Source organism: Tursiops truncatus, chromosome 4 (assembly GCF_011762595.2).
Source record: "Tursiops truncatus isolate mTurTru1 chromosome 4, mTurTru1.mat.Y, whole genome shotgun sequence".
Lineage (NCBI taxonomy): Eukaryota > Metazoa > Chordata > Mammalia > Artiodactyla > Delphinidae > Tursiops > Tursiops truncatus.
In genome coordinates, this window is record NC_047037.1 from 76,731,635 (window position 1) to 76,755,032 (window position 23,398).

The 23,398-nt window shown below is 34.9% G+C and overlaps 2 protein-coding genes across 5 annotated transcripts in view; both read right to left on the minus strand.

Annotated features, from left to right (window-relative positions):
- Nucleotides 1-4,373, minus strand: part of SLC15A2 (solute carrier family 15 member 2) — an 86,814-nt gene extending 82,441 nt beyond the window's left edge. For all 3 annotated transcript variants that reach the window (XM_033855771.2, XM_033855772.2, XM_019922612.3), the window contains exon 1: nt 1,464-4,373. The gene's annotated coding sequence lies outside the window, so the exon portion shown is untranslated. The remainder of the gene's footprint in view (nt 1-1,463) is intronic.
- A 129-nt stretch (nt 4,374-4,502) lies between these two features.
- EAF2 (ELL associated factor 2) overlaps nt 4,503-23,398 on the minus strand; it is a 48,994-nt gene continuing 30,098 nt past the window's right edge. Inside the window, exons 5-6 of one of the 2 annotated variants that reach the window (XM_019922611.3) lie at nt 19,137-19,397; nt 4,503-4,945 (exon numbers count right to left, since the gene is read on the minus strand). In XM_019922611.3, the coding sequence (XP_019778170.1) occupies nt 4,899-4,945; nt 19,137-19,397 (308 nt within the window). In that variant the 3' untranslated portion in view covers nt 4,503-4,898. Of the gene's footprint in view, nt 4,946-15,275; nt 15,761-19,136; nt 19,398-23,398 lie in introns of those variants that run through there. The other variant, XM_073804176.1, reaches the window with a different exon arrangement.

The following is a 23,398-nucleotide window of genomic DNA, read 5'->3' on the forward strand; positions in this document are numbered from 1 at the left end:
CTCTCCCTCATAAAATTCTTACATTACCTATTTGAGTTATTGACAAATAAGACCAGGAGAAACTCTACCCTTTCCTCCCTAAACTCCATCTTAGACTTTGACCATGTTTTCCCAGCTTCTACTCACTCCTCCTCCTGCTTCTCTCCCATCAACCTTTACCCAAAGAAGGGTCCACTTCATTTCTGTTTGTGACATTAATGATTAAGCTACAGTTATTCTTTCAGGAAGTACTGCACTTTCTGACCTAGTTTGGTTAATGACTCTGGATACAAAACAGATGAACAGTCAAAACTTACTAGTCAAATTAACCACTAGAGGCACAGATGCTTTTAAGATCTAATTATATCACCGGCTCCCCCTGCTCTGGCCTTGTACCTCTGGAATAGCATTTGATCTCTCAGAGCAGATGGAATAGCACCGGTAGGCAAGGCACCAATTCATTTGTGCTTATAGGTGCCCTAAATACCAGACTTTAGAGTACTGGCATTGGTTCTCTGATACTCGTTTGTTTAGGTGAAATTCTTCTTTTGATTATGGCAATACCATGCTAGCATTTATAAAATCGAATAGTATCAGAGATGGAAGGAATCTTAATCTTGTCCTACATAAACTAAACTTCCCTGATGCTAAAAATCACTTAGGGATATATATATTTACATATATATTTATATTTGTATATATACTTATAACTACAAATTTTCACAGCAATTCACACACACACCACACACAATTTACAGGCCTTTGCTTTGAAAAGTCTTATTGAATAGATCTAAGTAGGTATCTAAGAACTTTTATTTTTAATAAGCATCTCTGGTAATTCTTATAATAGGGATTTGGTGAACACTGGTTTGAAATCCTTTTCCTAGTCTAGCCTGAAGAATATTACAGAAGAGCCTCCCAGCCTCCAAGACCTATTCTAGAGCCTTTTCTATCTTATCAAGATGCCTCTTGTACACCATCATTTTTGCTAAGTTGAAATCAGATAGAAGGATAAAAGGGAAAAGATCAAAGAGAAAAGCAATTCCTGAATAGAAATGAGTACAAACTCTTGAAAGATAAAAAAAAATAATAGAGTGAAAGAATCTAAAATATCAGTGATAAGAGTAAAAAATATTTGTGACCTCAATGATTATGACAGAAGAGAGTGATATTTTACAATCATGTACAAAAAGGAGGCTGAAAATGACAGATACTAATATAGTCAGAGAAGAGGCAAATATGAAATTAAAAGAGAACATGTGTTTAGCAAGGTGTATGAATACAAAATCATCACATAGAAATAAATTGTATTTAAATATCAGCAAAAACAAATAGAAAAGGGAATTTAAAACATTATACCAGCTCTAAAAGCATAAAAAATACCTAGGAATAAATCTATTGAAAGATGTCTAAGACATCAACACTAACCACTCTTAAAACATTATTGAAAGAAATTAAAGATCTAAATAAATGGAGAGACATACCATGCTCATGATTTGGAAGCCTCAGCAAAAATGTCAGTAATCCCCCAATCAATCTATAATTGCAACACAAAATCCAACAGGTTTTGTGAGTGTAGAAAATGACAAGTTGATTTTTAAAATTCATATAGAGATACAAAAAGCGAAGAATAGCAAAGGCAATCTTGAAGAACAATAGTGGAGGATTTGCACTAACCAGTAGGAGACCTATTATAAAGCTATAGTAATTATAACAGAGTGGAACAGACACAAAGATAGATAAGGCAACCAATGCAACAGAACAGAGTGCAGAAAAAGACCCACACATATACTGAGGCATCAGTTATGACAAACGTGACACTGCAGTGCAGTGGGGGAAATGATGGTGTTTTTAACTAAAAAAACACCATCTAGGGCTTCCCTGGTGGCGCAGTGGTTGAGAGTTCGCCTGCCGATGCAGGGGACACGGGTTCGTGCCCCGGTCCGGGAAGATCCCACATGCCGCGGAGCGGCTGGGCCCGTGAGCCATGGCCGCTGAGCCTGCGCGTCTGGAGCCTGTGCTCCGCAACCGGAGAGGCCACAACAGTGAGAGGCCCGTGTACCGCAAGAAAACAAACAAAAAAAAAAAAAAAAAAAAAAAAAAAACACACCATCTAGATACTCATATGGAAAAAAATATGTTTACCCATGTTTTTATGCATGGTGTAAATATATCTTACACCATGCATAAAAACCAATTCAATACAGATTACAGATCTGTCAAAGTTTAAAAAATTAAAGCTTTTAGAGGAAAACGTAAGAGAGCATCTTTATGGCTGTGGATAAGCCAAGATTTCTTAAATAAGACATAAAATATGGTAACCATAAAAGAAAAAGAATTGATATATGGGACAGTATTAAAATCAATAACTTTTTTGGGCTTCCCTCGTGGCACAGTGGTTGACAGTCTGCCTGCCGATGCAGGGGATATGGGTTCGTGCCCCGGTCCGGGAAGATCCCACATGCCGCAGAGCGGCTGGGCCCGTGAGCCATGGCCGCTGAGCCTGTGCGTCCGGAGCCTGTGCTCCGCAACGGGAGAGGCCACAACAGTGAGAGGCCCGCGTACCGCAAAAAAAAAAAAAAAAAAAAAAAAAATCAATAACCTTTTTGTTCACCAAAAGATACCATTAAGAGTAAAAAGACAACTCACAAAGTGGGAGAAAATACTCATATTACATATATTGTCAAAGGATTTGTGTCCAGAGTATATAAATCACTTCAAAAATCAATAAAAAAAGGTTCACATTCAGATTTTTTTAAGTCTTTTGCAATTATAAATAATACTGTAATAATAACCTTGCAAATAAGTCAAATGTATCTGTAGAATGAATTTCTAGAAGTGAGATTGCTGTGACAAAAATGTTTTTATAATTTTCAAAACTGAAGATTCATTCCCTTTTTTCTATTGAGTTGTTTGTCCCCTTCTTGTAAGTTTGTAAGATCTACCTTTATATCATTTATGTTACAGCTGTGCCACCCTCTATGTTGCAAATATTTTTTCTACTGATTTTGTTTGTGGACTTTTAAAATTAAACGTAACTTAAAAGGCACAAATCTTAAATATAAAACTCCACTATTTTTTACATATGTGTAACTCACACAACCACCACCCAGGTAAGATTATATATATTTGTAATAAATATTTATTTATAATAAATATTGGGTTAGCCAAAAAGTTCGTTCAGGTTTTTCCATACCATCTTACAGAAAAACCCAAATGAATTTTTTAGCCAACCCAATATAATAATATATATTATATATTATACTACTCCTACGAATTGAGTTAGTCCCTTTGAAGAAGGTTTCAACCTTTTTAGAATATATTTTTATAATATTTTTCCCATTCTTGAGTTGGTAATTTTGATTCATCTCTTAATAAATCAGAAATTACTAAAGTAATTATTACATGAATGATATGTGAATGATACAATTCCTGAATTCTGACATGTCTAAGAATGCCTTCTTGCCAAACTGTAGATGATATTTGATGAATACATAATTCATAGGTCACACTTATACCTTGTGCTGATACAGCTTTACTAACTTTAGAGTTTTAGTGTAGTGTTATGGAATAGTTCAAAGCCCACTGATTTTTGTTCCTTTGTAGCCAACTTACTTTCACGCTTATATTATCATCAGTTAGTGGATAAATAAACTATGGTACATCCAAACAATGTAATAATATTATTCAGTGCTAAAAAGAAATGAACTATTAAGGCATGCAAAAGACATGGAGGAAACTTAAGTGCATATTACTAGGTGAAAGAAGCCAATCTGAAAAGGATGCATAATGTATGATTTCAATTATAAGATATTCTGGAAAAGGCAAAACTAAGCAGACAGTAAAAAGATCACTGATTACCAGGGGTTGGGGTGTGGAGGAATGAATTGGCAGAGCACAGGATTTTTAAGGCAGTGAAACTATCCTGTATGATACTACAGTGGTAGATAAATGTCATCGTACATTTGTTAACACCCATATAACGTACAACACAAAGAGTGAACTCTAATGTAAACTATGGACTTTGGGTGATGGTGTGTGAATGTAGGTTCATCAATTATACAAAAAAAAAAAAGGTACCACTCTGGGGCAGGATGTTCATACTTGGGGAGGTTGTGCATGTGTGGGAACAGGGAGTATATGAGAATTCTCTGTACTTTCTGCTCAATTTTGCTGTGAAACTAAAACTGCTCTTAAAAATAAAGTTTATTAATTTAAAAAAAAAAGAACTTGCTGCTGGTTAGTGACTCTCAACTATAATATTTATCATTTCCCCCCAATTCAAAAATGTTATAGGTATAAATATTATTTATCTCATTAACATAAATGCTTATTTTTACTCTCAAAAGCAAAATAAGAAAATGATTAAAAAGTATCAAAGAGATAAGAGAACATGATAAAATGTGTGAGAGATAAGAGGACAATTGTTTCATTAAAACAATTACTTAGCTTCACCTTTACCCTAAACTTTAGCTTAATTTTCAACCAAAATTTAAGGAATATCAGATAGAAAGGCTCAGAGATGTAATTAAAACCAGGACATTTATTATAAATCAACAGTTTTGCCATTCACAATTGAAAACAGCAGTGTGGTAAAACAGAACACTGAACCTGAACTTCAGAACACCTGATCTGCCACTTGTTAACAATATGTGGGCAAGTAACCTAACCCCTGAAGTTTGTTTTCTCATCTGTAAAACTTCCTAGGAGTTTTGTTAAGATTAAATGAAAATACATGAAAATGCCGGTACCCATAAAAGGTAAAAAATGTAACATCAACTGAAAATTCTGAATCAGATTAAATTTCTCTTATCATCAAAGTTAAGATACATTTTCCTCAGCCTTAGGAATTTTTATTCCTAATATAAAATAAATTATCACATGTCTTATAAACTTTATACTTATAGCTGAATATTTCTTCAGTCATCACTGTCACTTCCTGATTCACTCAGCTGCAAATCATTTCCTAAAATAAAAAAAGGAAAACTGTAGTAATTGAATATTTAATATTTAATATTTTTGGATAACATAGATGTTTTACAAAATATAACCCCAAGGTGATCCTGTTTAGCCAACATTATGTCTTTAAATTATAGGATAAGCAATCTGATTATTAGTCACATCAGTAGCAACTCAAAGAATTAATATTACCTGTAAAGAAAAAATAAACCACCAATCTTCAGCATAGTTTTAGTATCACTTGGCATCTACTGATATTTTAATCTTCTTTCACATACCAACATCACCCTTCTTTTATACCACTGATTTAATTACATCAGGAAATGAGGAGAAAATGTGGTTCAGAAGATCAGACTATTCTGAAGAGTAAAAAACGTATAATTTTTTACTACAAACTCAGTCAAAGTCATTAAATAGTGTATGTTAAGAGTACCTCATCATTGATTCTTTTGTAATTCATCCATGTTCTTACAGTCAGGGAACTTACATTCCAGTGGGGGAGACAGACAATAAACAAATATATAATGTAATATTTATCCTAAGTAGGGATAAATATTACACTATTTAGATGGGTCTGGGGAGAGTGGTGAGAGATGCTATTTTAAATAGGGTAGTTAGGAATGCCTCCTCAAGGTGGGACATTAGAACAGAGATCCAAATGTAGAGAGAGAGTAATGAAAATACAGAGGTGGGGGAAAATGTCCAGGCTCAGGTAAAAGCAAATACAAATGCCCCAAGGCAGAAGCATGCTTCTTGTGTTCTCTGACAGCAAGAACACCCCTGTGGCTGGAGTGGAATGAATGAGGAAGAGAATGTAGGGAAATAGGTCAGAAAGATATCCAGAAGACCATGGTGTATAGATCATGGAAAAAACTTTAGATTTTGTTTGAAATGTAATGGGAATTCAATTCACTGGAAAATTTTAAACAGGCAACTGACTTGAACACTATTGTATATCAGTGAATAGACTATAATGGTGTGGAGGAAACATGGAATCAGGGAAAACAGTTATGAGTCTGTGCAGTTTCTCATGTAAGATATAATATCAGCTTTAAGAAAGACAAATACTGTATGACTTCACTTATATGTGGAATCTAAAAAACAAAACAAATGAACATATAAAAAGGAACAGAGTGACAAATACAGGGAACAAACAGGTGTCATAGGGGAGGTGGGTAGGGTGAGGAGAGAAATAGGTGAGGTACAAACTTTCAGTTATAAAATAGTGATAAGTATGAAATGTACATTGTGGGGAGTATAGTCAGTAACTATGTAGTACCTTTGTATGGTGACAGATGGCAACTAGACTATGGTAATTGCTTTGAAATGTACAGAAATATCAAATCACTATGCTGTGTACCAAGAACTAACATAGTGTTGTAGGTCAATTATACTTCAAAAACAAACAAACTCAGAGAAAAAGATCAGATCTGTGGCTACCATGAGTGGGGGGTTGTGGGGAGGGGAAATTAGATAAAAGGCAGTCAAAAGGTACAAACTTCCAGCTATAAGATAAATACTAGGGATGTAATGTATAACATGATAAAAATAATTAACACTGCTGTATGTTATATATGGAAGTTGTTAAGAGAGTAAATCCTAAGAGTTCTTGTTTCAGGGAAAAATTTTTTTCCTATTTCTTTAATGTTTTATGTATATGAGATGATGGACAGTCGCTAAATCTATAGTGGTAATCATTTCAGGATGTATGTAGTTAAACAGTTGTACACTTTAAGATTACACAGTGCTGTATGTTAATTATATCTCAATAAAACTGGGGAAAAAAGAAGTAATACTGGCTTAGACTCAGGTGGTTCAGGTGAAGGTGGTGCTAAGTGGTCAGATTTATAATTTGCTTTGAAGATGGAGCTTACAGGACTATCAACAGTACTGGACTTAGTACATGAGAGAAAGAGAAAAGTGAAGGATGACCCCCAAGATTTCTGGTCTAAACAACTGGATAAATGGTGGTATCATTTACTGAGATGAGAAAAACCAGAGGAACAAGATTGTGTAAAAAAAAATCACAAGTTCAATTTTTAACAAGGTACATTTGAAATACCTAGTAAATATTCAAGTATATATGGTATAGGCAATTGGATATACAAGTCTGAAGCTCAGGGTAGAGGCTACAGCTGCAAAAGATTTGGGAGTCATTGATTACAGGGGGTTTATTTGAAGCTATAGGATTGGATAAATCTTTTGGGTGGTAAATTACAATGGTTAACAAACTCTTGTATTTTTAAACTACTCCACAATCAACAAAAGCTGGCGTATTTTGAAGTTAATATCCAATTTAAGATGAGTACTTTTTAGGCCATATATAAACTGTTGTAAGATACCTCAGTCCACTGCATGAACTCCAGAACTAATTACATCACTTGATAAAGAAACCTGCTAAAGCTTCATTTGTGCATCTGGTTCACATGACCATTTTCTTATTTTCAAGGCTTAAGTTTCTACTTATTATGGCATAAGAATGTTTATCCTGATGTGATGCCTATAAAATGAGTTTCTCAAGTGACACAAACCCAAATGTCCTGAGTTCCGTGTTTCTTAATAGACTTCATACTACGGAGGTTATAAGCACAGCATTACCATGCTGTTGGCTGAAATGTTGTTTTGAAGATATGAGATTAGCCTTTGAATATGAGATGCTTAGTAAAGGAAATATGTTTTCAATCAAAATGGTAATTATGACTTGGAAAAAAGAGTATACCCATAGCAAATGCATTCAGATACCTAAACCAATGTTTCTCAATGAGAGCAATACTGCCCTCTAGGAGATGTTACAGAAATGTACGTGAGGGGTCTCTTGTCCCAGTGATTTGAAGATTGCTAGTGGCATTTAGTGAACAGGGAACTTAGGAATCTTAAATGTCTTGTAATGCAAGGACCAATCATGAACAATAAAGAACCCTTGTACATTCTGTAAAACTTTTGAAAGTCCAGTGGGATACTCATGTACTTGAGAGGTCTGTTTATAATTTTAAGGCCAGAACTAATTGCATTTTTATAAACTAAAAGTATCCTTTTGCACAGACATAAAATTCTCTGAAATTTACAAGGATGCAACTATCATGTAAACTGAAAGACTTTACTTTTCTTCTAAGAGCTTTACAAAGATTGTTTAAAATTGTTTCTGAAAACACAGTGATATCTATGTTGCTCATTGGCTTTGGGTCAGCAATACAGCACCTCAAAACTTATCTGTGTATGCAATTCTATGAATATGTATGTATATACCTTTCCAGTTCTTATTTTAACAAGATAAATAAAAAGAAAAAATATTGACATATGAGTTGAATATTGCCTTGCTTCCCTTAATTCCAAATATATTCATTAAAATTAAGTGCAAACATATGGCACTTTGTTATGTTGTCTCACCAGGCCTGAACATTTACAAAGTAGAATATCTATTACTTTACCATAAACTATTTTTATTTTGTCTTAATATTACATTAATTATTTTCAAAGATATATGTGCCTAGATGATATTAAGCTATGAAATTCATTTCAGAATAGTAAAGGGGACTTAAATATATGTTATAAAAGAGGGTGTTGAGTCTGCTAAGGTTGAAAATGGGATGACTGCAGTTAACAATAAAAAAGGGTTTATTTCCTCTTAGGAAACTTAAAGTTTGGATAAAATATATCAAGCAAAGAAATTCACTATTTTTTTGAAAGAAATTCCAAGTGGTTACTACTTGTATAACAAGATTGCTGCTGATTTTTCCATACCATTGTTGCATCCAAAATATTTCTAAATTCTTTTACTACTTCTGTAGTTTGTGGATTCCTTTGGATTTTCTATGTAGACAATTACATTGTCTACAAATAAGGATCATTTTATTTCCTGTTTCCGATTCTTATTTTCATTTCTTTTACTTGTTTAACCACATTTTCTAGAACCTTCAGTACAATGTTGAATAGAAATCATGATATTAGTCCTCCTTGTCTTCTTCCTGACTTTAACGGAAATGCTTCTGGAGTCTCTATTAGTATAATGTTGGCAGTAGTTTTGTTCTTCGTGATTAACTTTTATAACGTTAAGGAAATTCCCTTATATTCAATCTTCAGTAAAAGTTTTAAAATTAATAAATACTGACTGTTGTCAAATTCAAATTTGTTGAAATGATCATATGGCTTTATTCCTATAATCTGTTAATGTGGTAAATTATATTGATATAATTCCAGATATTGAACATTTCCTACACTTCTGTGATGAGCTTTACTTGGTCATGATTTAGCTTGCTTGTTTTAAGTACCGTGGTTATTCAATTTGCTAATATCTTATTTGGTAATTTTACATCCATGTTCTTAAGTGAAATTGGTCTATAATGCTTTTTGTCTTGTTCCTGTTCAGTTTTGATATTGAGATTACCCTAGAATTATAAACGAATTGGGTTGCTTCCCCTACTCTTCTATTCTCTGAAACAGTTTGTAGAAGATAAGAATTGTTTGTTCCTTGAAGATCTGCTAAAATTCATCTGTAAAATTATCTTCAATTTTCTAGCATCTTGGGGATATGGAGATAGGATGAAGGAGGAAGAGACGTTAATTGTTAATGGTTTCTTCAGACTTTCTACTTCTTTTTGAGTCAGATTTGGTAAATTATACTTTTTTCCTAGAAAATCATCCATTTTTATGCCAAATATACTGGATAAAATATTTGTAAAGTTTTCATAATGAAAAAAATAAAAACATACTATAATTTTAACCACTTTTTCATTCCTAATACTGTGTTTTATTCTTTTTTTCTTCATCAGCCCTAGTTACAGGTTGGTCTTCTTATAAGTTTTCAAAGAAATAACTTTTAGTCTTGTTGATCCTCTAATGTTTCTTTGCTATCTATTGTACTAATGTCAATTCTAATCTATAATACTTTCTTTCCCTGTTTTAAGGTCTTATTGTTCCTCTAGTTCCTAAAGGTGAAACTTTCACGCATTTATTTTCAATTTTTTTTAAAAAAGAACATTTTGAGGCTACAAATGTCCCTCTATCATTTTGGTTGCAACCCAAAACTGTTGAGATATTTCTGATATTGCTTAATTATAAATATTTTATAATTTCATTGTAATTTCCTTTTGTGTGTGTGTGTGTGTGGTACGCGGGCCTCTCACTGTTGTGGCCTCTCCCGTCGTGGAGCACAGGCTCCGGACGCGCAGGCTCAGCGGCCATGGCTCACGGGCCCAGCCACTCCGCGGCATGTGGGATCTTCCCGGACCGGGGCACTAACCCGTGTCCCCTGCATTGGCAGGCGGACTCTCAACCACTGCGCCACCAGGGAAGCTCTGTAATTTCCTTTTAACATGTAAGTCACTAGGTATGTGCTCCAAAGTTTCTAAGCATGTATTTTAAACTATTTTTGTTATTTATTTATATTCTCATTGTTTTATAGCCATGTGATATGATCAATAAAATATGAATTCTTTTAAATGTGTTATTTCATTTGTCCTAGTAGAAAGTAATTTCCATAAATGGTTTATATTATTAAAAGAATGCCTGCTTCTCATTTTTAGATTGTAAGATTCTACGTATTTACTGTTAGAATGGGCATGTTCAGCCTCCCAAGGCAATAGAAATAAAAACAAAAACAAATTGGAGCGGGGCTTCCCTGGTGGCACAGTGGTTGAGAGTCCGCCTGCCGATGCAGGGGACATGGGTTAGTGCCCCGGTCCGGGAAGATCCCACATGCCGCAGAGCAGCTGGGCCCATAAGCCATGTCCACTGAGCCTGCGCGTCCGGAGCCTGTGCTCCACGACGGGAGAGGCCACAACAGTGAGAGGCCCGCGTACTGCAAAAAAAAAAAAAAAAAAAAAAAATTGCTGGAGAGGGTATGGAGAAAAGGGAACCCTTCTTCACTGTTGGTGGGAATGTAAGTTGGTATAGCTACTGTGGAAAACAGTATGGAAGTTCCTCAGAAAACTAAAAATATAATTACCATATGATCCAGCAATCCCACTCCTGGGCATATGCCCAGACAAAACTATAATTCAAAAAGATGCATGCACCCTTATGTTCATAGCAGCACTATTCACAATAGCCAAGACATGGAAACAACCTAAATGCCCATCTACAGATGAATGGATAAAGAAGATGTGGTACATATATACATATATACAATGGAATACTACTCAGCCATAGAAAAGAACGAAATAAGGCCATTTGCAGCAACATGGAAGCAACTAGAGATTATCATACTAAGTGAAGTAAGTCAGAAAGAGAAAGACAAATACCATATGATATCACTTATATGTGGAATCTAAAAGATGACACAAATGAACCTATCTATGAAACAGAAACAGAATCAGGTACAGAGAATATACTGGTGGCTGCCAAGGGGGAGGGTGGTAGAAGAGGGTTGGATTGGGAGTTTGGGATTAGCAGATAGAAACTGGTATATATAGAATGGGTAACCAACAAGGTCCTACTGTATGGCACAGGGAACTATATTCAATATCCTGTGATAATGGAAAAGAATATGAAAAAGAATGTATATAAATATAAATAAATATATATATATAACTGAGTCACTTTGCTGTATAGCAGTAATTAACACATTGTAATTCAACTATACTGTAATAAAAATAAATTTTAAAAAAGGTATAAAAAAGAAAAAATAAATATGGACACAGACACACAGAGAAGGAAGACAGAGGCCAAGTTTGGAGCACTGTGTCTACAAGCCAAGGAACACCAAGGATTGCCAGCAACCACCAGAAGCTAGGAGAGTCACAAAACAGACTCTTTTTCAGATCCTGCAGAAGAAATCAACCCTGCTGACACTTTCATTTTAACTCCTGGACTCCAGAACTGTGAGAGAATACATTTCTGTTGTTTTAAATCACCTAGTTTGTGATATTTCTTAGCATCCCGAGAAAAATATCACAGTGTAGTTCCTTCCATTTGTTTGCGCTCTTGCAAAAAATAAACTGCTTCCTATGACCAATTTTAATTTACATAAATGACACTGTGCTGTGGACCAAAAAAAAAAAAAGATAGAATTTATTATATTTAAAAAAGGGCATGTTAATTGTGTTGTTCAAAGATTTTATACCCTTACTAAATTCTGTATCCTTGAGTACAGATACATTAAATCTACCATTACAATAGACTTGTCAATTTCCCCTACTTCTGTCAATTTTTTTTATATATACAAATACACATATGTAACTACATTTTTTAATACATAGTTACATACATTATGAAGGTATATTATTATGGGCATACAAATTCATTACTGTTTATCCTCCTAGTATTTGTCATTATTTGGCCATTCAAGAAATCAGATGCTATAATTTCACCTCTCAAGTTATAAATAATAGCACTAAATACATAAATAACTGGAAGTTCAAAAGACCTTTCCTAGTCCCTAATTAACACATAGTTTTACACTATCATAACCATAACCACAGTTTTACTCTACCACCCATGCTTGGCTCCTCCCTTATTTACTTCTGTTTTTAAGTTAGAGCAAGTTGGTCTTTCCTAGATATTTACTTTACCATTAAAATTAATACAGTGAGATTAGTTTTAAATATACAGAAAGTCCCATTCTCCCCCAGAGAGTATCAACCTGCGTGCCTTTGTTAAAAAGAATTTACTGAGCATCTACTATGTATCAGGAACCGTGTCAGGTGCTAGTATTCAGTGATAAGCAAAATAAGCAAGATCACTGCTCTCCTGGAGCTTATACTTTAGAAGAGAACAAATGAAAGAAATATAAATTTATAAATGATAATTGATATAAAGAAGATATTGCTCTGAAGGTCTATAACAAGGGGGATTTGATCTTTTCAGAAAGGTCAAGAAAGGCTTTCTTGATAAAGTATATATAAAACTACCATCTAAAGGAGAAAAAGTTAACTACATGAAAAGAAAGAACTATTTCTAACTGAATGGACAGTATGGGTAGAGTCCCTGAGGTAGGCAAAAGTATTTGAGTATGGTGACAAAAAGAAGGAAAATGTTGCTAGAACAGAGAGGGCAAGACTCTTATGTTAAAATGTTTTGTCTCTATCCTAAAAGAAATTATAAGCTATTGTAAAGTTTAAAGTAGGAGAGACAAATAATACTTGAATTATGAAAAGATCAATATGGCCGCAATGTACTTAGTAGATCAAAAATGGGTTTGAGTAGATAAGTGGTGAACCAGTTAGGAAGTCATTGCATTATTAAAGCAAGAAATAATGGTAAGTTTAACTAGAGTGACAGTGGTGGAGATGCAGAAAAGTAGATGAATTTGAGATTAAGGAGGTAATATAAACAGGACTTGGTGAAGGTGAAGGATTGACTATACTGTAAAGAGGGAGAGAAACTCAACCCTAGAATACAATCACTTCTGGTTTGCATAATTAGATGACTCCTGCCTTTCACTAGGAAGAAACATAGTGAAAGATTATAAATTGGTTTTGGACAAGGTGAATTTGAAATGCCTTTTAATATGAGATGTGTTGGACTTATGTGTCTAGAGCTCAGAGGTGTGGGTCAGAGATGCAAATTACAAGTTATCTATATATAAGTATTGACTGCCACAGAAATATGGAGATTATCTGTGGAAAGAATATAGAATAAAACAAAAAAAGGACCTAGAATTAAGCCTTGCAGAACCCCAGCTCTAATGACTAAGTAAAAGATTATAAACTAGCAAAGAAGAGTCAGAAAAGTATCTACAAAGGTAGGAGAAAAGCCAATAGGACGTTATGTTACAGAGTCAAAAGGAAATGAATAATTCAATAAGAAGGTAATGGTTGAGATGGCAGAGAGCAGAAGCAAGAAGAACTACAATTCTGCAGCCTGTGGAACGAAAACCACATTCACAGAAAGATAGACAAAATGAAAACGAAGAGGACTATGTACCAGATAAAGGAACAAGATAAAACCCCAGAAAAACAACTAAATGAAATGGAGATCGGCAACCTTCCAGAAAAAGAATTCAGAATAATGATACTGAAGATGATCCAGGACCTTGGAAAAAGAATGGAGGCAAAGATCAAGAAGATGCAAGAAATGTTTAACAAAGACCTAGAAGAATTAAAGAACAAGCACCTAGAAAAATTAAAGAACAAATAAACAGAGATGAACAATACTATAACTGAAATGAAAAATCCACTAGAAGGAATCAATAGCAGAATAACTGAGGCAGAAGAATGGATAGGTGACCTGGAAGACAAAATGGTGGAATTCACAGCTGTGGAACAAAATAAAGAAAAAAGAATGAAAAGAAATGAAGACAGCCTAAGAGACTTCTGGGACAACATTAAATGCAACAACATTCACATTATAGGGGTCCCAGAAGGAGATAAGAGAGAGAAGGAACTCGAGAAAATATCTGAAGAGATTATAGTTGAAAAATTCCCTAACATGGGAAAGGAAATAGCAACCCAAGTCCAGGAAGTGCAGAGAGTCCCAGGCAGGATAAATCCAAGGAGAAACACACCGAGACACAGAGTAATAAAAATGACAAAAATTAAAGACAAAGAAAAATTATTGAAAACAACAAGGAAAAAACTACAATAACATACAAGGGAACTCCCATAAGGTTAACAAGTGACTTCTCAGAAACTCTACTAGCAGAGTAGAAGAAACTCTACTAGCTAGAAGGGAGTGGCATGATATATTTAAAGTGATGAAAGGAAAGAACCTACAACCAAGATTACTTTACCAGGCAAGGATCTCATTCAGATTCAACACAGAAATCAAAAGGTTTACAGACAAGCAAACACTAACAGAATTCAGCACCACCAAACCAGCTCTACAACAAATGCTAAAGGAACTTTTCTAAGTGGGAAACACAAGAAAAGGATGTACAAAAACAAGCCCATAACCATGAAGAAAATGGTAATAGGAACATACATATCGATAATTACCTTAAACGTGAATGGATTAAATGCTCCAACCAAAAGACACAGGCTTGCTGAATGGATATGAAAACAAGACCTGTATATATACCGTCTACAAGAGACACACTTCAGACCTAGGGACACATACAGACTGAAAGTGAGGGAATGGAAAAAGATATTCCATGCAAATGGAAATCAAAAGAAAGGTGTAGTAGCAATACTCATATCAGATAAAATAGACTTTAAAATAAACAATCTTACAAGAGACAAGGAAGAACACTACATAATGATCAAGGGATTAATCCAAGAAGAAGATATAACAATTATAAATATATATACACCCAACATAGGAGCACCTCAATACATATGGCAACTGCTAACGGCTATAAAAGAGGAAATCGACAATAACACAATAATAGTGGGGACTTTAACACCTCACTTACACCAATGGATAGATCCTCCAGACAGAAAATTAATAATGAAACACAAGCTTTATGACACAATAGACCAGATAGATTTAATTGATATTTATAGGACATTCCATCCAAAACCAGCAGATTACACTTTCTTCTCAAGTGCACATGGAACATTCTCCAGGATAGATCACATCTTGGGTCAAAAGTCAAGCCTCAGTAAATTTAAGAAAATTGAAATCATAACAAAGCACCTTTTCTGACCACAATGCTATGAGATTAGAAATCAATCACAGGGAAAAAAAAGTAAAAAACACAAACTCATGGAGGCTAAACAATACGTTACTAAATAACCAACAGATCACTGAAGAAATCAAAGAGGAGGGCTTCCCTGGTGGCGCAATGGTTGAGAGTCCGCCTGCCGATGAGGGGGACGCGGGTTCGTGCCCCGGTACTGGAGGATCCCGCATGCCGTGGGGCGGCTGGGCCCGTGGGCCATGGCCACTGGGCCTGCGCCTCCAGAGCCTGTGCTCCGCGGTGGAGGAGGCCACAGCAGTGAAAGGCCTGCATCCCGCAAAAAAAAAAAAAAAAAAATCAAAGAGGAAATCAAAACATATCTAGAGACAAATAACAACGAAAACACGATGATCCAAAACCTATAGGATGCAGCAAAAGCAGTTCTAAGAGGGAAGTTTATAACAATACAATCCTACCTCAAGAAACAAGAAAAACCTCAAATAAACAAGCTAACTTTACACTTAAAGGAACTAGAGAAAGAAGAACAAACAAAACCCAAAGTTAGTAGAAGGAAAGAAATCATAAAGATCAGAGCAGAAATAAATGAAATAGAAACAAAGAAAACAATAGCAAAGATCAATGAAACTAAAAGCTGGTTTTTGAAAAGATAAACAAAACTGATAAACCTTTAGCCAGACTCATCAAGAAAAAGAGGGAGAGGACTCAAATCAATATAATTAGAAATGAAAAAGGAGAAGTTACAATGGACACCACAGAAATACAAAGCATCATAAGAGACTACTACAAGCAACTCTATGCCAATAAAATGGACAACTTGGAAGAAATGGACAAATTCCTAGAAAGGTATAACCTTCCTAGACTGAACTAGGAAGAAACGGAAACTACGAACAGACCAATCACAAGTAATGAAATTGAAACTGTGATTAAAAATCTTCCAACAGACGAAAGTCCAGGACCAGATGGCTTCACAGGTGAATTCTATCAAACATTTAGAGAAGAGCTAACACCCATCCTTCTCAAACTTCCAAAAAAATTGCAGAGGAAGGAACACTCCCAAATTCATTCTACGAGGCTACCATCACCCTGACACCAAAAACAGGCAAAGATACTACAAAAAAAGAAAATTACAGACCAATATCACTGATGAATATAGACGCAATAATCCTCAACAAAATACTAGCAAACAGAATCCAACAACACATTAAAAGGATCATACACCATGATCAAGTGTGGTTTATCCCCGGGTTGCAAGGATTCTTCAATATATGCAAATCAATCAATGTGATACACCATATTAACAAATTGAATAATAAAAACCATATGATCATCTCAATAGATGCAGAAAAAGCTTTCCACAAAATTCAACACCCATTTATGATAAAAACTCTCCAGAAAGTGGGCATAGAGGGAAGGTACCTCAACATAATAAAGGCCACAGACAACAAACCCACAGCAAACATCATTCTCAATGGTGAAAAAACTGAAAGCATTTCCTTTCAGATCAGGAACAAGACAAGGTTGCCCACTCTCACCACTATTATTCAACATAGTTTTGGAAGTCCTACCCACTGCAATCAGAGAAGAAAAAGAAATAAAAGGAACACAAATTGGAAAAGAAGAAGTAAAACTGTCACTGTTTGCAGATGACATGATACTATACATAGAGAATCTTAAAGATGCCACCAGAAAACTACTAGAACTAATCAATGAATTTGGTAAAGTTGCAGGATACAAAATTAATGCACAGAAATCTCTGGCATTCCTATACACTAATGATGAAAAATCTGAAAGAGAAATTAAGGAAACACTCCCATTTACCACTGCATCAAAAAGAATAAAATACCTAGGAATAAACCTACCTAAGGGGGTAAAAGACCTGTACGCAGAAAACTATAAGACACTGATGAAAGCAATCAAAGATGACACAAGCAGATGGAGAGATATACCATATTCTTGGATTAGAAGAATCAATATTATGAAAATGACTATACTACCCAAAGCAATCTACAGATTCAGTGCAATCCCTATCAAATTACCACTGGCATTCTTTACAGAACTAGAACAAAAAATCTTAAAATCTGTATGGAGACACAAAAGACCCCGAATAGCCAAAGCAGTCTTGAGGGAAAAAAACAGAGCTGGAGGAATCAGACTCCCTGCCTTCAGACTATACTACAAAGCTACAGTAATCAAGACAATATGGTACTGGCACAAAAACAGGAATACAGATCAATGGAACAGGATAGAAAGCCCAGAGATAAACCCATGCACCTATGGGCAACTAATCTATGACAAAGGAGGCAAGGATATACAATAGAGAAAAGACAGTCTCTTCAATAAGTGGTGCTGGGAAAACTGGAAAGCTACATGTAAAAGAATGAAATTAGAACACTCCCTAATACTATACACAAAAATAAACTCAAAATGGATTAAAGACCTAAATGTAACACTGGACACTATAAAACTTAGAGGAAAACACAGGCAGAACACTCTTTGATATAAATCACAGCAAGACCTTTTTTGACCCACCTCCTAGAGTAATGGAAATAAAAAGAAATAAAATGGGACCTAATGAAACTTAAAAGCTTTTGCACAGCAAAGGAAACTATAAATAAAACAAAAAGACAACCCTCAGAATTGGAGAAAATATTTGCAAACGAATCAACAAAGGATTAATCTCCAAAATACATAAACAGCTCATGCAGCTCAATATTAAAAAAACAAACAACCCAATCAAAAAAATGTGCAGAAGACCTAAATAGACATTTCTCCAAAGAAGAAATACAGATGGCCAAGAGGCACATGAAAAGCTGCTCAACATCACTAACTATCAGAGAAATGCAAATCAAAACTACAATGAGATATCACCTCACACCGGTTAGAATGGGCATCATCAGAAAATCTACAAACAGCAAATGCTGGAGAGGGTGTGGAGAAAAGGGAACTCTCTTGCACTGTTGGTGGGAATGTAAATTGATACAGCCACTATGGAGAACAGTATGGAGGTTCCTTAAAAAACTAAAAATAGAATAACCATATGATCCAGCAATCCCACTACTGGGCATATACCCAGAGAAAACCATAATTCAAAAAGACATATGTACCCCAATGTTCATTGCAGCACTATTTACAATAGCCAGGTCATGGAAGCAACCTAAATGTCCACTGACAGATGAATGGATAAAGAAGATGTGGTACATATATACAATAGAATATTACTCAGCCATAAAAAGGAATGAAATTGGGTCATTTGTAGAGACGTGGATGGAACTAGAGATTGTCATACAGAGTGCAGTAAGTCAGAAAGAGAAAAACAAATATCGTACATTAATGCATATATGTAGAATCTAGAAAAATGGTACAGATGAACTGGTTTGCAAGGCAGAAATAGACACAGATTTAGAGAACAAACATATGGACACCAAGGGGAGGAAGTGGGGCGGGGTGGTGCTGGTGGGATGAATTGGGAGATTGGGATTGACATATATACAGATATGTAAAAAACAGATAACTAATAAGAACCTACTGTATAAAAATTAAATTAAAAAAAAGAAGGTAATGGGTAATACTGTCAAATAAATAAAAAAGAAGTCTTTCTCTGTATGCAAATTTTAGACCATAATCGGTATGGCTCCACTGTAAATTCTTACTTTTCCAATTACGCATGCTTATGTATACTTACTTAAAGTATTCATCAGGAGGCCATTGCTGTCATGATGTTTATTATGACCAGTCACTACCTCAGGAATTCTGCACTGTGGCATGGTAGACATGGTAGGATGTTCCGAGACATAATTCCCTGGATCAGAGGGAGAGGATCTACACTCTTCATCTTCTGAATCACTAGAACTATCCTTACTGCTTGAAGATGATGAACTTTTGGAATCTGATGAACTATCACAACTACTCATCTGGTCCATTAGACTAGCTTCTGCCTTCAGTTCTGAAAATAAAACAGAAGTTAATAGCGTAAATAAATATTAAGTATAAATATTAAATAAATATAATAAAATTTGAATGTATCAGTTTCTAACAAACTTGATGGGGAATAAATAAGACTAAACGTACATTTACAGATTTAAAGCATTTTATTTAAAAAGCTCCTCTACTAGTAGAAAATGAAAAGTAAAATCCCTCTTCTTACCCCTTCTTCAAGTTCCTTTAATCCTACTCTCCAGGAACAATCACTCCTAACACTTTCTTGTGACCATATATGTTTTAAAATTCTGCTTGGAAACTGGCATTTTAGATTTTGACACCAACTCACTTACTGTTAGAGCTTGAGTGTGGTCTTTGTTACTAACCAACCAAGAGTTTAAAAAAAAATGTCAGGACTTCCCTGGTGGTGCAATGGTTAAGAATCCGCCTGCCAATGCAGGGGACACGGGTTCAAGCCCTGGTCCGGGAAGATCCCACATGCCATGGAGCAACTAAGCCCGTGCGCCCCAGCTACTAAGCCTGCTCTCCAGATGCTGCAAGTCACAACTACTGAGCCCGCGTGCCACAACTACTGAAGTCTGCGCACCACAACAAGAGAAGCCACCGCAATGAGCAGCTTGTGCACTGCAATGAAGAGTAGCCCCCGCCCGCCCCAACTAGAGAAAAACTGCGTGGAGCAGCTAAGACCCAATGCAGCCAAAATAAATTAATTAATTAATTAATCTTTTTTAAAAGTCAACTTTTCTAGCAAAAATTGCATCCCTGAACCCAAACCTTTCTTTCCCAGCTCTTCTCTGGTAGTCTTTCCTTCTCCCTGTCCTATGTCTGGACAACATATACACATAGTTCTCAGACACCCCAAAAAGTAAAATAAAAAGCTGCTCTGCTATCAAGCTGAGCTATATTCAATGTTGGGATTATGAAAAGTAAAAGACATAGGCAATATCTAAACTTAAATACTATATTTACTTATGCCATTATACTTAATTACCCATGTAACTCAAATAAAATACAAAAAAGAATGTGAACGTTTTAAATTGTAAAAATTGAAATCTGTTTTGTTAGAAACCGTCCTCCAATTCTCTTCTTATTCCCCCAGTACATGTAATGCAACACAATACATAGAGATGAATTTTTTCAGCTTTACTGAGGTATAATTGGCAAAAAACTTGCACATATAAAAAGTGTACAACATGATGCTTTGATATACATATACATTGTGAAATGATTACCATAATCAAGTTAATTAACACATAATCTCACATAGTTGCCATTTTGTGTGTGTGTGTTTGTGTACTGTGGTAGAAACACTTGTCTTGACTAGCCTGCTGTTGTTGGATAGCCCTTTCAATCTGGGAGAAGAATAAGCTATCTGAGTAGATGCCTTCTGTAACTAAGCTGGAGTCAGGACATGCTGGGCCTGAATTGTCATCTTCTGAAGGAGGAGGTTACAAGATGCCCTGAATATGCTGTTCTTCTAGTGCTTCCTTGGGTCCCTAACCAGATTACCTTCCTCTTTCAGATTTCTCCTTTGATTGTCTTTTGCATTATTTCCAGGGTTTATAGTTTTACTTAGTGGGGAGAAGCAGAAATAGATAAGTCTATGTCATCTTGTTCCACAATACATTTTAAGAGACTGATCTTACACAGAATATGTTCTCTATCAAAACAAAATAATTTAAAATTTATAAATGGAACCTAGATAATATTCAAGTAGTTGAGAACTAAACACACTTCTAAGAAACCCATGGGTCAAATACGAAATCAAAAAGATTTCAGAAAATACGTCTAATTGAATGAAAATAAAAACACAACTTATCAAAATCTGTGGAATACAACTAAAGCACAGCTTGGAGAGAAATTTGAAACATTAAATGATTATACTGGGGGGAAAAAGGAGGTCTCAATTAAATGAACTAAGCTGTACCTTAAGAAGTTAGAGAAAGAAGAGCAAATTAAAACTAAAGTAAGCGAAGGAAAAAAATAGCAAAAGCACAAAACAAGAGAGACAACAGAAAAAAAAGGGAAAATAAATGAAACATAAATTGACTGCTTGAGATAAATAATGTTGATCAAACTCAACCAGGTTTATCAAGAAAAAAAGATACTAGATATAAATTACTAATATCCAGAGTGAAAGAGGTGACAGCACTACAGACCTTACAGCATTAAATGAATAGAAAGGAACACTGTGAACTACTTTATGTCCACAAACTCAATAAATTAGATGAAATGGATCAATTCCTTGAAAGGCACAAACTACTAAATTTCACTCAAGAAGAAACAGATAACCAGAATATCCATAAATCTTCTAAAAAAAACTGAGTTGTAGTTAAAACCCTCCCCACACCCTACACACAGATCTCTAGTGACAGATGACTTCACTAGTGAATTCTACCGGTTATTTAAGGAAGAAATAATGTCAGTTTGATACAAATGCTTCTGTATAATTAAAAAGGAAGAAATACTTTCCAATTCATTCCTTAGGGCCAGAATTACTGATACAAAATCCAACAAAGACATTACCAGAAAAAAAAATATCCCTTATGAACAGACACAAAAGTTTTAAAGAAAATTTTACCAAATCAAATTTAATAATATATAACAGTGGTTTTCAACCAGCTATGATTTTGTCACCCAGGGAGACATCTGGCAATCTGGAGACATTTTTGGTTGTCACAACTGTTGGGGAATGGTGATACTAGCATCTAGTGGGTAGAAGCTAGAGATGCTGCTAAACATCCTACAATGCATAAGACAGCCCCTGACAAAGAACCATCCAACTCCAAGTGCCACTATTGCTGAGGTTAAGAAATGTCCTATATTAAAAGGACAATACATCATGATTAAGTGGGGTTTTCCAAGGAATACAAACTTTCAAAAATCAATCCATATAATTCACTATATTAAAAACTGAAAAATAAAAGCCATCTCAAAACAGCAGAAATTTCAGCAGTGATTCTTGATAAAAACTCAGCAAAATAGAAATGTAAGTTAACCTTATGAAGGACATCTAGGAAAAGCTTACAGCTGAAATCATACATAATTGTAAGGGACTGAATATTTTCCCTCCAGCATCAGAAACAAGAGGTTTTCCACTTTGACCACCTCTAGTCAATGTTGTACTGAAGGTTCTAATTGGTGCAGTAAGTCATGAAAAAGAAATAAAAGCCATCCAGATTGGAAAGGAAGAGGTGAAATTGTCATTATTTACAAATAACGTGATTGTCTATGTAGAAAAGCTGATGGTATCTACAAAAAAGCTCTAGAATAGTGAGTTTAGCAAGGTTAAATACACAGGGACAATATACAAAAATCGGTTTTATTTCTATCTACTAGCAATGAGCAATTAGAAGTTAAAATCATATAAACAAAAGCATTTATAATAGCTTCCGAAAATTAAATAATTATTAAAAATTAAATAATTATAGATAATGCTGACAAAATATTTGAAGGACCTGTATGTTGAAAACCATAAAGCATTTCTGAGAGAAATTAAAGATCTAAATAAATGGAGAGAAATACTGTGTTCATGGGTCAGAAGACTCAATATTGTTAAGATGCCAATTTTACCCAAATTGATCTATGGATTCAGTGCAATCCCAATAATAATTTCAACAGAAATTGAGAAGCTAATTCTAAAATTCACGTGAAAATGGAAGAGTCCTAGAATACGCAAAACAACTTTGTAAGAGAACAAAGTTGTAGGACTAAAATTTCCTGGTTTCAAGACTTATTATAAAGCTACAATTATCAAGACAATATGGTGTTGCCGTAAAGATAAACAAATAGATCAACATATCAGAATAAAGAGTCCAGAAATAGACACACACAATATGGACAACTGATTTTTTTTTTACAAAGGTGCAAATATATGAGGAAAGACAGTCTTTTCAACAAATGGTGCTGGAATAATTCAATATCCACATGCAAAAAAAAAAAACCTTTGATACATACCATGTACCATATACAAAAATTGACTCAAATGAAGCATGGGCCTAAATG